This window comes from Heteronotia binoei, chromosome 1 (genome assembly GCF_032191835.1).
Source record: "Heteronotia binoei isolate CCM8104 ecotype False Entrance Well chromosome 1, APGP_CSIRO_Hbin_v1, whole genome shotgun sequence".
Classification (NCBI taxonomy): Eukaryota; Metazoa; Chordata; class Lepidosauria; order Squamata; family Gekkonidae; genus Heteronotia; species Heteronotia binoei.
The window spans coordinates 100,766,598-100,776,761 of NC_083223.1; the positions used below are offsets into that span (position 1 = coordinate 100,766,598).

Genomic DNA, 10,164 nt, shown 5'->3' on the forward strand with positions numbered 1-10,164 from the left:
TTTTCATGTTAATAATCTTGGGTAAAACAATTTGGTATCAAAACCATCAGAAATGGCATACACGTACACTTTTAAAAGCTCCATAAACAAACCCTGGGCAAATGTTATTGTTGATAGACATACTTTTATCCATAGCTTAAAAACTCCACAAGGGATTGTTCCAAATGTTATATGGTATCAGCCAGCAATATTTCTTGGCATTAATTTTATATTTATCAATTACACATTTTACAACTATTTGCATGCACTTATCTACTCTGTACAGTAATAGAATGATCTAGACATTTCTTGAATGTCCACTACTCAAAATTTCACAAGATCACAGGTCAGGAGGCCTTATAACTTATTGCCTTACAAATTATTGATGAAAGCCTGCACACTATACACTATCTTGCCACTTACACACTGCCACTCTCCTCCCCTGCTTCTCTCTCCTCCCCTCCCGCTCTTGGTCCAGTCACACCTCTTCTACATAACTACAGTGTTGTTTTCTTAGTCAGAAAAATCACTTAATGATTACTAGCTTTTAAAAACTAGTACAGACAGTCAGGACAGCTGTAAACTCTGCAGCAGTTCTTCCCAGGATTGCAAGTCTAAGCTTTGAAAATGTGAAAAATGCAGGTGCACTATTATGAGAAGTGAAAGGTTTTTAGAATTTTTGCCCCCTAAGCTAAATTCTGTGATCAGCAGATATTACACAAACTAAATAAATCTGCATAATTCTCTTAGAAAAAAGTTTATTCTGGCTTTGTTAATCATGGGAAGGAACAAGAAGCTATACAGCGCTTTAAAAAAAAACCCTCCAACAACTGGCAATCTTACTCCTATCACATCTTTGGCTTCTTGAATATTAACAAAACCACTTTCAAGATTAACTTTGCAGCCATAGGGACTAGAAATCTGCTTTCTTTAACATAAAAGACAAGAGTTTTGAGGTGCATACAGGCTCGCTTCTTTCCAGCTTGGGAAAATGGCATTACAGCAGTCATGGCATATGAATGCCAAAACTACTTTAAACCACTTAAACCAGACAAACAAGGGTGGGATTTTAATAGAAATCAGACCATACATACTGCTCATGCTTAGGCTGCTTGAGCCACTTCAGAGTTGGCATTGTGGAGGAAGGCACAATCCACAATTTGTGACAACATCTATTCTGCTGATAAAGAAGATGGTATAAATTGTCTAATCATATCTTTTGCCTAACTACAGTGAGGCTATTGCTGTTTTAGACAAAATCACTAGAACACATATGACTGAATGACACCTCTCTGATCTTTGCCAATGTCATCTCCTCAATGACATACCAGTACATTGGTGATGTTGTTAAGAAGATATAGACCTAATCAGCTCCTAAGCAGGGGACTACTGGGATTCCCTGTAAGCTGTGTTTTTGGAAAGGAAACAATACCAAAATACAGCAGTAAATACGCAGAAACCAACAGAATAGACCAGGGGTGGCCAACGGTTGCTCTCCAGATGTTTTTTGCCTACAACTCCCATCAGCCCCAGCCAGCATAGCCAATTGCTGGGGCTGATGGGAGTTGTAGGCAAAAAACATCTGGAGAGCTACCGTTGGCCACCCCTGGAATAGACATATGCACCGAAAAGGAATGCAAATACTGTCTTGTGCAAATCTCATTTATCTTAACAGAATTCTGGGGTCAGTATTTTGCCTTCTCTAAAGTTCTTATTATGGATGAACACATTAAAGCTGCACACAAACATCCATCACACATTTCCTTATCTCTGGGAAGCTGGCTGTAAATCCTGATCTTTTACAGATTTTTACTTTCCCCACTGCATGGAACTTGTACTGTAGATACTCTCATAGTAACTTTATCAACAGCTTAACTTTAAAAAGAAGTACATGAGAAGTACAGTTTCATACACGATGACATTTATCCACATGACTGACACTCTAAAATAAATCTATTGAGCTAGAAAGCCATTCTTTCCTTATACAGTGGCTGTGTTGATTCCCTCCAGTGTGTTATAATGATCTGCCTCTAGCAGCTGTGATTTTTGCTATAGTTTCTATCACAGTCTGGGCATAATATTGAATGTCTGCATAGGAGAGCTACAAACTGCAATACATTAAGATCTATACCTAAAATTAGTGACAGGCAACTCAGTCCTATGCATGTTTAGTCAAACAAATCCCACTAGATCATATCCAAAGTTTATCCACAGGACTGTAGATTTATTCACAAGCTGTTGTTTAGGTTTTGTGCCTAAGACTTATAAGACTTCCAAACTCTTCTATATCCTCAAAATTGCTGGATCTGCCAAAAGGGTGCAGTCCTAAAAGAGCTAGCTTTCTTTTTAAAGGTAGCAAAGGTAAAACCACTGAATGCCTATAGTCACAAGGGATTCCAAAATATCAGCTCATGTATCTGGCAGGGGAGGAATGCCAATTAGCAGCAGTTGAGTAACATCTCCCTGAGTTTGCTCTCTTCTCTGAACACCGGTATTTAAGGCCTGGGCATGCCCACAGGTGCAAGGCCTCATGCAAGAGCCAAAGAGCACTTGCTCTTCAACTTTTAGGCTGAGAGTAAGCTACCGAAGACAGAAGACCTGCTTGTCAATGGGAAGCCTCCCTTCTCTTCTCTGTCTTTCTACTGCATTCTCCCTTTCTATTATTAAGCCTCTTTGCGACCTCACTAAGGAAGAAAAATAGAACATTAAAAAGTACTATTCCTGATCATAAAAACAGATAAAAACGTTACTTTAAAAGCAAAAAAGCACACATACAACACAAATCAGATAAGAGTGTACTTCAGGATACACACACCTGAACAGCTAGTTCTGAAGACTAGCTGGCAAAGCAATCTTGCACTGAATAAGACTACTCTCCTCTACATTCACCTACCATTAACAAAACGGAGAGTATCTTTATAGCTACAGAAGTACCCGTGGAACAACCTGATTATCAAGTTGGTATTTTGCGCGCTGACTCAAGGACACACGCTAATCAGTTGAAACCAAAGCACAGACTCAAGATCTATCTACCAAATAACCCAACCAGAAAACTTTGCTTTGCAACATTTTCTTTCTAGTCAAGACTGTACCTCAGTCTAACACTTCTCCACACTCTGGACAGGCAGAAAAGCTTTCTTTCCTGCCGACTCAGATGGCAACTTTTTTGCTATCAGCTTCTATGGTCGGAATTTGGAAAAATGGTCTTATATACCGTGTCTACGACACGACTTCGCGCCAGGAACGAGGAAGGAAAGAGGACAGGGGGAATGAAGGAAGAAAGGAAGGAGAGCCTACCCACATAGCTGTATCCCCTGTCCACACGTCCAGAGTACAAACACTTACACTCAGCCCCAACCCGCCTTCACACCGTACCAGCACGAGACCCGGCAGGCGTTTGTCAGCGCGGGACGAAGTTTGTTCCCGCCCTCAACCGCCTCTAGCGGGAGGAGGAGGGGAGGTGGGGCGCGGGAAATAAAACTGTGGCCGACCCGTCGCAACCCGTGACAACAACCGCTTAAGGTAGCGAAGCTGAGAAGTTCCACCGACACCGTCTTCTCCTCACACGCTCATCTTCCAGCCGATTTTCCCCTCCCCCTTTCCAAAGAAACTCGCTTCCCTCTTACCCGTCCTTGCGCCGTGCTTTGTAGACGTGCCCGTAGGTGCCTCTCCCGACTTTGCAACCCTCGTACTCGAACAAATCCTCCACCCGCTCGCGCTCGGCCGCCAGCTTGGATTTGAACTCGTAGTCCATGTCTCTCACCCATGGAAGGGGAGGAGGAGAGGGAGAAGGGGAGATGCGGCAGCAGGACCAGCGGTCACAGAGCGTTAGACGCAGAACCACCGATCAACCACACCGGGCACCATTTCCTTGTTTTGGATGGGGGTGAAGAGTTCGCTCCGCCGCCACCCGCTTCAACTAGGGCTTCCAATAGCTAGGGTCGCGAGGGATCCTGGGTCTGGTAGTATTGGAACGAGGGAAGACTGAAAGATGTCCGGGGAGAGCTAGGACGCAAAAAAATACAATTCCCAGAGATGCTTGCAACAACATAGCCTGGAAGCGCATGCGTATTTACTCCGCGCTCCCCGGTAAATTGCTGAGTGCTGGGAAGTTGCTGACTCTTCACGTTGCTGGGTAGTGGCGGAAGAGTCGAACGTTGTACACAACATGAGCCTGAAGTGGAAGCAGCCGAGGTTGTGCTTTGTTTATTTGAATTATAGCGACCTGCCTTTAGAAAAATGGGATATAGTCGGGCTAGATAGTCTCGCACTAGGCTTGTTTATCTCCCGAGCTGTCATTCAGGGAGAAATCCCGCCTCCCGGTCATTTGTTCGTTACCATTAGCCAGAGCTAATCCCACCTCTTTGAGTCCCTACAACTGAGGCAGCCAAAACACCGAAACTAAAGCGTTCGCCTCATTGTCAATCAAATCAAAGGGTGGAGTCTGAGACTTGGGGGCGGAACTCTGCTGCGGGTTGCTCCCCACCCCCCTTGCTACAGGCTTCGTGTTTCCCGCCCTTCCCCCTCCCCGAGCAAATTGACAATGGATCTGGTCACGTGCCTTCCATTAAGTCATGCTCTTGCCTCCTCAGCAGGCTGGCTTGACATTGCGTAGCGCTGTTTAAGACCAGCTTCTTCGAGGTAGCCTAGTAGTGCACTCAGCAGCGCTACAGATCACTGGCGAAGCTCAGCTGGTCCCGTCGTAAGTCCCCCGCAGCAGGTGTACATTGCCAGTCTCAAGACCTGAACCACAGTTTTTACAGCCAACACATACAGTAAGCCAGCCAGAAATGGCAAAGAAGCATGTGGAACTGGGATTCAATCTGAAACAGCAAAAACCTAAAGATAAATCCACTATGCTTAAGGTTGGCAATGAAGAAATTGACATCCCTCACAGTTTTCTATTCCTCGGCTCCATCAACCAAAAGGGATACTGCAATTAACAAAGGGGATTGCGACTGCGAAGGGCAACCATGAAGAAACAAGACAAAATCTTCAAGTATAACGATGTGTCACTGGCAACCAAGATCAAGTTAATTTATGCCATATTATTTGCCATTGCTGTATGGATGTGAAAGTTGGACACTGAAGAAAGCTGACAGGTGTTTGAAATGTGGTGCTGGAGGAGTTTTTCAGATATGGTCTGCCAAAAAGACAAGTGGGGTTTAGATCCAATCAATCCTGAAGTCTCCCTAGAAGCTAAAATGGCTAAACTGTGGCTATCCTACTTCAGTCACATTATGAGAAGAGTCACTGGGAAAAGATTATAATGCTAGGGAAAGTTGAAAGCAACAGGAAAAGAGGAAGACCCAACAGATGTGACTCAATCAAGGAAGCTACAGCCCTTAGTTGCAAGACCTGAGAATGGCTGTTAACTATAGGACATTTTGGAGGACATTAATTCATAGGATCGCCAGAAGAGACTTGATGGCACTTAAGGCACACAGATTTCAAGTTATGTGATTTATTAAAGTTGACTGGATTTTAAGCATTCATGTGTAGGATATTTACTTCTCCCTTTAAAATTAACTGACTTTAAAAAGAATATAATTAAGTACTAATGTTCCATGTGGTAGGTAACTCACAATGCCATTCTAAATATAGAATATCACCCTTCTAAGGCCATTAAGGTCAATGGCTTTACCAGGTTATAACTGTCTAGGATTGTACTATGGATGGTACATCATGAAACTTCCAAACAATTCAAGAAATTAAATCATTTAAAAGCAGCCATGTGTGGTGCTGAATCCTTTGTAAACTGAGCCTACCATAAGAGCTTAGGTATATAATGGGGGATGGAAAAATAATAGCAATGCCAGAGGTCAATGTGGTGCTAAAAGTATCATCCAGATATATATTATTCAGTCGGTAAATTGCTGTTACACTTCTTGGGGAACACTGTCTCATGTTTTGTTAACTTTGGTAGAGGACTGTCAAAGCTATGACGTCAAAGGATACAAACTTAAAATGCTTAAAATATAAAAATGTGCGTTGAGTTTTGAAGATGATATAACTATCATATAACATAGCATCAGTTCCCAAGGGGAAAGGGACTTGTTTATAATCATGTACAGTCATGTGGTACTTTCATATAAATTCTGAACTCTTGTCACTAAAAGCTTTTCAAAAGATATTCAGGGCATTAATGTGTTGGGAAAGAGGGAATGGCTAGGAATGCTTTTATTGCTAAAATATGAGATTCAATAAGTACAACTTCCTAATTCAAATTTACTTAATTTTTTCCAAATACTTTATTTTTCCACAGTGAAGGGGGCATTTAGGATTAAATATTCTGCTCCCTCCCTTTGGCTCTGTAGAGACAGATGATCAGTTTAGGTTTGCTTAAGCCTTTTCCATACTATAAAAAATCCAGATTTAGTAGGGTCTGAGGACAGGGGCTTGATAGTGGTTATTCACTGGATGAGGAAAAAGCGTTCTGTACATGCACATTCTTTCACATAAGAATGTTATAGCAATGTGATTTGCAATTAATAATTAAAACTGATTGCAGGCCAACTTAGATTGGGAACTTATTTTTATCTTCCTGGCCTCACCTGCTTCTGAGGAAAATTGCTCACTAAAAACAGGAGCTAACCCCAAAATAGTATAAATTTCATTCAGACACCTGCTGCTCTCACTTGTCACTGCTGATATTAAAGATTAAACAAACTAGAAAAAAGGGAAGAGGTTATGGGAAGGGGAGATAAGAATTAACTCCTTCAACAATTGGTTAATTGTCAGAACAAGAGATCCAGAGCTGCCTTGCAGCTTCCTGCTTGAATGTTTGAGTCATTGGGGGTTTTACCAATAAGGGTTAAACAGAGTATATTCCACTGAGGATATTTGAAAATTATTTCAATCCACAATAATGGACACTCAGATAAAATGTGTACCACAGATTAAGGAAAGTATTGTCTCTTGGCTACAATTCCAGTGTTGAATTTAATAACTAAAAGGAAGGGCTCTGTGGTACTCCTACACAATATTTACCAAGGGTGAAGTTACAGTTTTTTAAACTTCAGAAAAGCAGTTAGCATTTTGAACTTTATGCCTTTTGAAATTGCTTGCAATAACCTTTTGTTTAAGTTGTAGGTATGCTTTTAGGGGAAATTATCACACTGTGCCTTCCTTGTGAAAGCTACTTGAATCACTTCCATAGGGTAGTAGTAGAACATGGCAGAACTATTTATTTAGAACACGTCTGTGCTGCTTTTTCAGAAAACCTGCTTGAGGAAGCTTTCAAAATAAAATTGGACAAAACCCATGAAAAACCATACAATTAGTTGAAAATTAACAAACTGCTTTAAAAAAACAGCATGTGAGAACAGCACATCACATGTGTGGAGACCTCCCACATGAAGGCAAGTGGCACTGATTTGGCCCTTCTGTTATGCTGTTCCATGCAAACTGAAGAACAGTTATTTATTTTATTTATTTATTTCTATTTGTATCCTGCCCTCCCTGCAAACAGTCTCACTTAGAAAAAAAGATGATACATTTTAGTAGAAAGGAACCATATCAACACTTTGGAAAAAAAAACTATTAACATAAATTTAGAACATTTAATTATTTCTGCAAAAAATAGTCAAAATGAAATTACCCAGGGCTTTTTGTTTGTTTTTTGAGCAGGAATGCACAGGAACGCAGTTCTGGCTGGCTTGGTGCCAGGGAGTGTATGCAAATTAGTTCCTGATGGGCTTTTTCTAAAAAAAAACCCCTGTTTAAATCAATGGTGATGTCAGGGTGTGTGGCCTAATATGCAAATGAGTTCATGCTGGGCTTTTTCTGCAAAAAAGCCCTACTGTTACCAATATATAATTAAACAGTCTTAAAGGAATGATGGGAAATGATAGATTTATGAATCAATGGATAATTGTGGCAATGAATTTGTGACCTATATGACATGATAGTTTGTTCTTCCAAGGAAAGAGCAAAAAGGTTCATGTGGAACAAGCAGAAACCAAGAGAAAGGAGACTGAGATAGAATGTATATCTAAGAATGAAGGAAGTTATGGACAAAGGAAGAAGAAAAAAAATATAGTGGATTCTCAGAATGCAAAGGAAGGAGCTAAGTGGGGCACTGGTCAGAGGCAAGGGAAGGGTAACAGTGTGCTCAGTGTTGTATAGAGAGTAGATCCAAGGGGTAGCTGTATTGGACTCTGAAGCAATGGAATAAATTTAGAAGCCAGTGGCACCTTTAAGACCAAGAAAGCTTTATTCATGGTATGAGCTTATGTGTGCAAGCACACATCTTTAGATAAAATGAGATGGAAGAAAACTATTAAAAAAAATAAATTTATTATTATTAAACATAGACAGGGTTGAAAAGCAAATTAGCATGACATGATGATGACATTTTGAGACAAAACAGGAACAACAAACCAAGTGCACAGGTCAACAGCTGTATGGACCCAATTAAGGGGGAACAAGTGTTGAAGCAATAAATATGTCAAAATAGGAGATAAATATGTAAGAATCTTTTCTAATTGTGGCAATCTCAGTTAACACTCCTATTTATCTAAAGATCACAGTTCTTCAACAAATTATCATCCAGGCAAGCTTCCAGTATGAAATTGCTAAATCATAATGTATAAAGAAATTTATAAAGAAATCTGTTTCCCAAGGTTTGAATAAAGACCAGGCATTTTTTACCCACCACAGACGCAAATCAATATAGCAATACTAGGGAGACTGGATTTATCAGCAAAAAACCGCCCAAAAACAGCAGTTTGATACTTTCTAAATTACAACCAGTCAAAATAACAAAAAAAAAAAAACCCTCCAAAACCCGTAAGCAAGGTTTTTTAATTTGTTCAGGCTGAATGTTCAGTAAAAAAAACCAAAACAGGCCAGGGTAAAAAAATGTTTCAATAAACGATGGCGAAACCCCTTGTCATAAAATGGAATACATTCAAATACATTTTCAGTCATTATTGCTGTTGTGAATGGTCACTATTCTTACATTGAATGTATAAATTTTACACCGCAATATCAACCTGTACACCACCAAAATATCATGGTTTTCTTACCATGACACAATTTTTTCTCTGTAAGGGGAAGAGTGGTGAGTCATTTTCATGTACCTGGTAAAATAGGTTCTTGTTCACAAAACCTTGTCACAATACCACTGTCTTTACAGTGTCACAGCATTCCCTTTTACTTCACTTGGGAAATTATTCCAAATCCAGCATTTATACAGAAAAATTACTCTAATAATTTTCCTTCTGAAAAAGTCACTTCTGTATTGTTAGGCTGCATCTCTCTTGCCTGTCACCACTTCAAGAATTGGTGAAGGGAAATGCCAACAAGTTGCAGCCAGTTTATGGTAACCCCATAGGGTTTTCAAGGAAAGAAACAGATGGCTTGCCATTGCCTGCCTCTACATAGTATTCCCAGACTTTCCCATCCGAGTACTAACTAGAGCCAACCTCGCTTAGCCTCTGAACTAGCTAGTTTAGGGCATCTCATTAACTACTTGCCTTAAAATTAAATTAACTGGCTGAGCCAATTCCATCCCCTTACTTTACTTACAGTGAATACACCTTTTATTTTTGTGCAATAAGTGTATCTTCCTTAGTGTAGTGCTAGTGTTTACAGTGCTGGACTAAGATGTGGGAGACCTGGATTCAAGTCATAATTCTGCTTTGAAACTTGCTGAATTATGTTAGGCCAGTCAACCTCCCTGAGTTATTTTGAGGATTAAATGAGGTAGAAGCATACATGCTGCTCTGAGCTCCTTGGAGGAAGGGTAGGATAATAAAGTACTAGAAGGATAGATACAGTATTTTTCCAGAACACCATTGCAATATTTTATATTTGAGGAAATGATATCCTCAGGTAATGAGCTAACTGCTATTATTATTGTTGTGTTAATTGTGGCTGCTCAGTTTCATGGGTCTCTATTGGGTATTTATTCTGACATGGTTACACCATTTTGTGAGCTTTTATTTTTATCATTATAAATATATTTTAAGCCATTAAGGTCACTAATATTTCTCCCTCCGCAGTCACTTGAATTGTCTCAATTTTGTAAACATTTAGCTATATTCTATTTCAAAAGCCTTTGGGGGCTTTATACTGTAGTCTAGTGGTCACAGCACTGGACCAGTTTTGGAGGCCAGTGTTTGAATCCTCACTCACGCCATGGAAGCTTGCTGGGTGACCTTGGGCTAGTCACACATTCTC

At 40.3% G+C, this 10,164-nt stretch overlaps 1 protein-coding gene across 2 annotated transcripts in view; it reads right to left on the reverse strand.

The window, feature by feature from the left end:
* The window catches only part of CDK19 (cyclin dependent kinase 19), a 165,208-nt gene extending 161,236 nt beyond the window's left edge, over positions 1-3,972 (reverse strand). Inside the window, exon 1 of one of the 2 annotated variants that reach the window (XM_060238154.1) lies at positions 3,606-3,972. In XM_060238154.1, coding sequence (XP_060094137.1) covers positions 3,606-3,733 — 128 coding nt within the window. In that variant the 5' untranslated portion in view covers positions 3,734-3,972. The remainder of the gene's footprint in view (positions 1-3,605) is intronic. The other variant, XM_060238158.1, reaches the window with a different exon arrangement.
* Between the last annotated feature and the right edge of the window lie 6,192 nt (positions 3,973-10,164).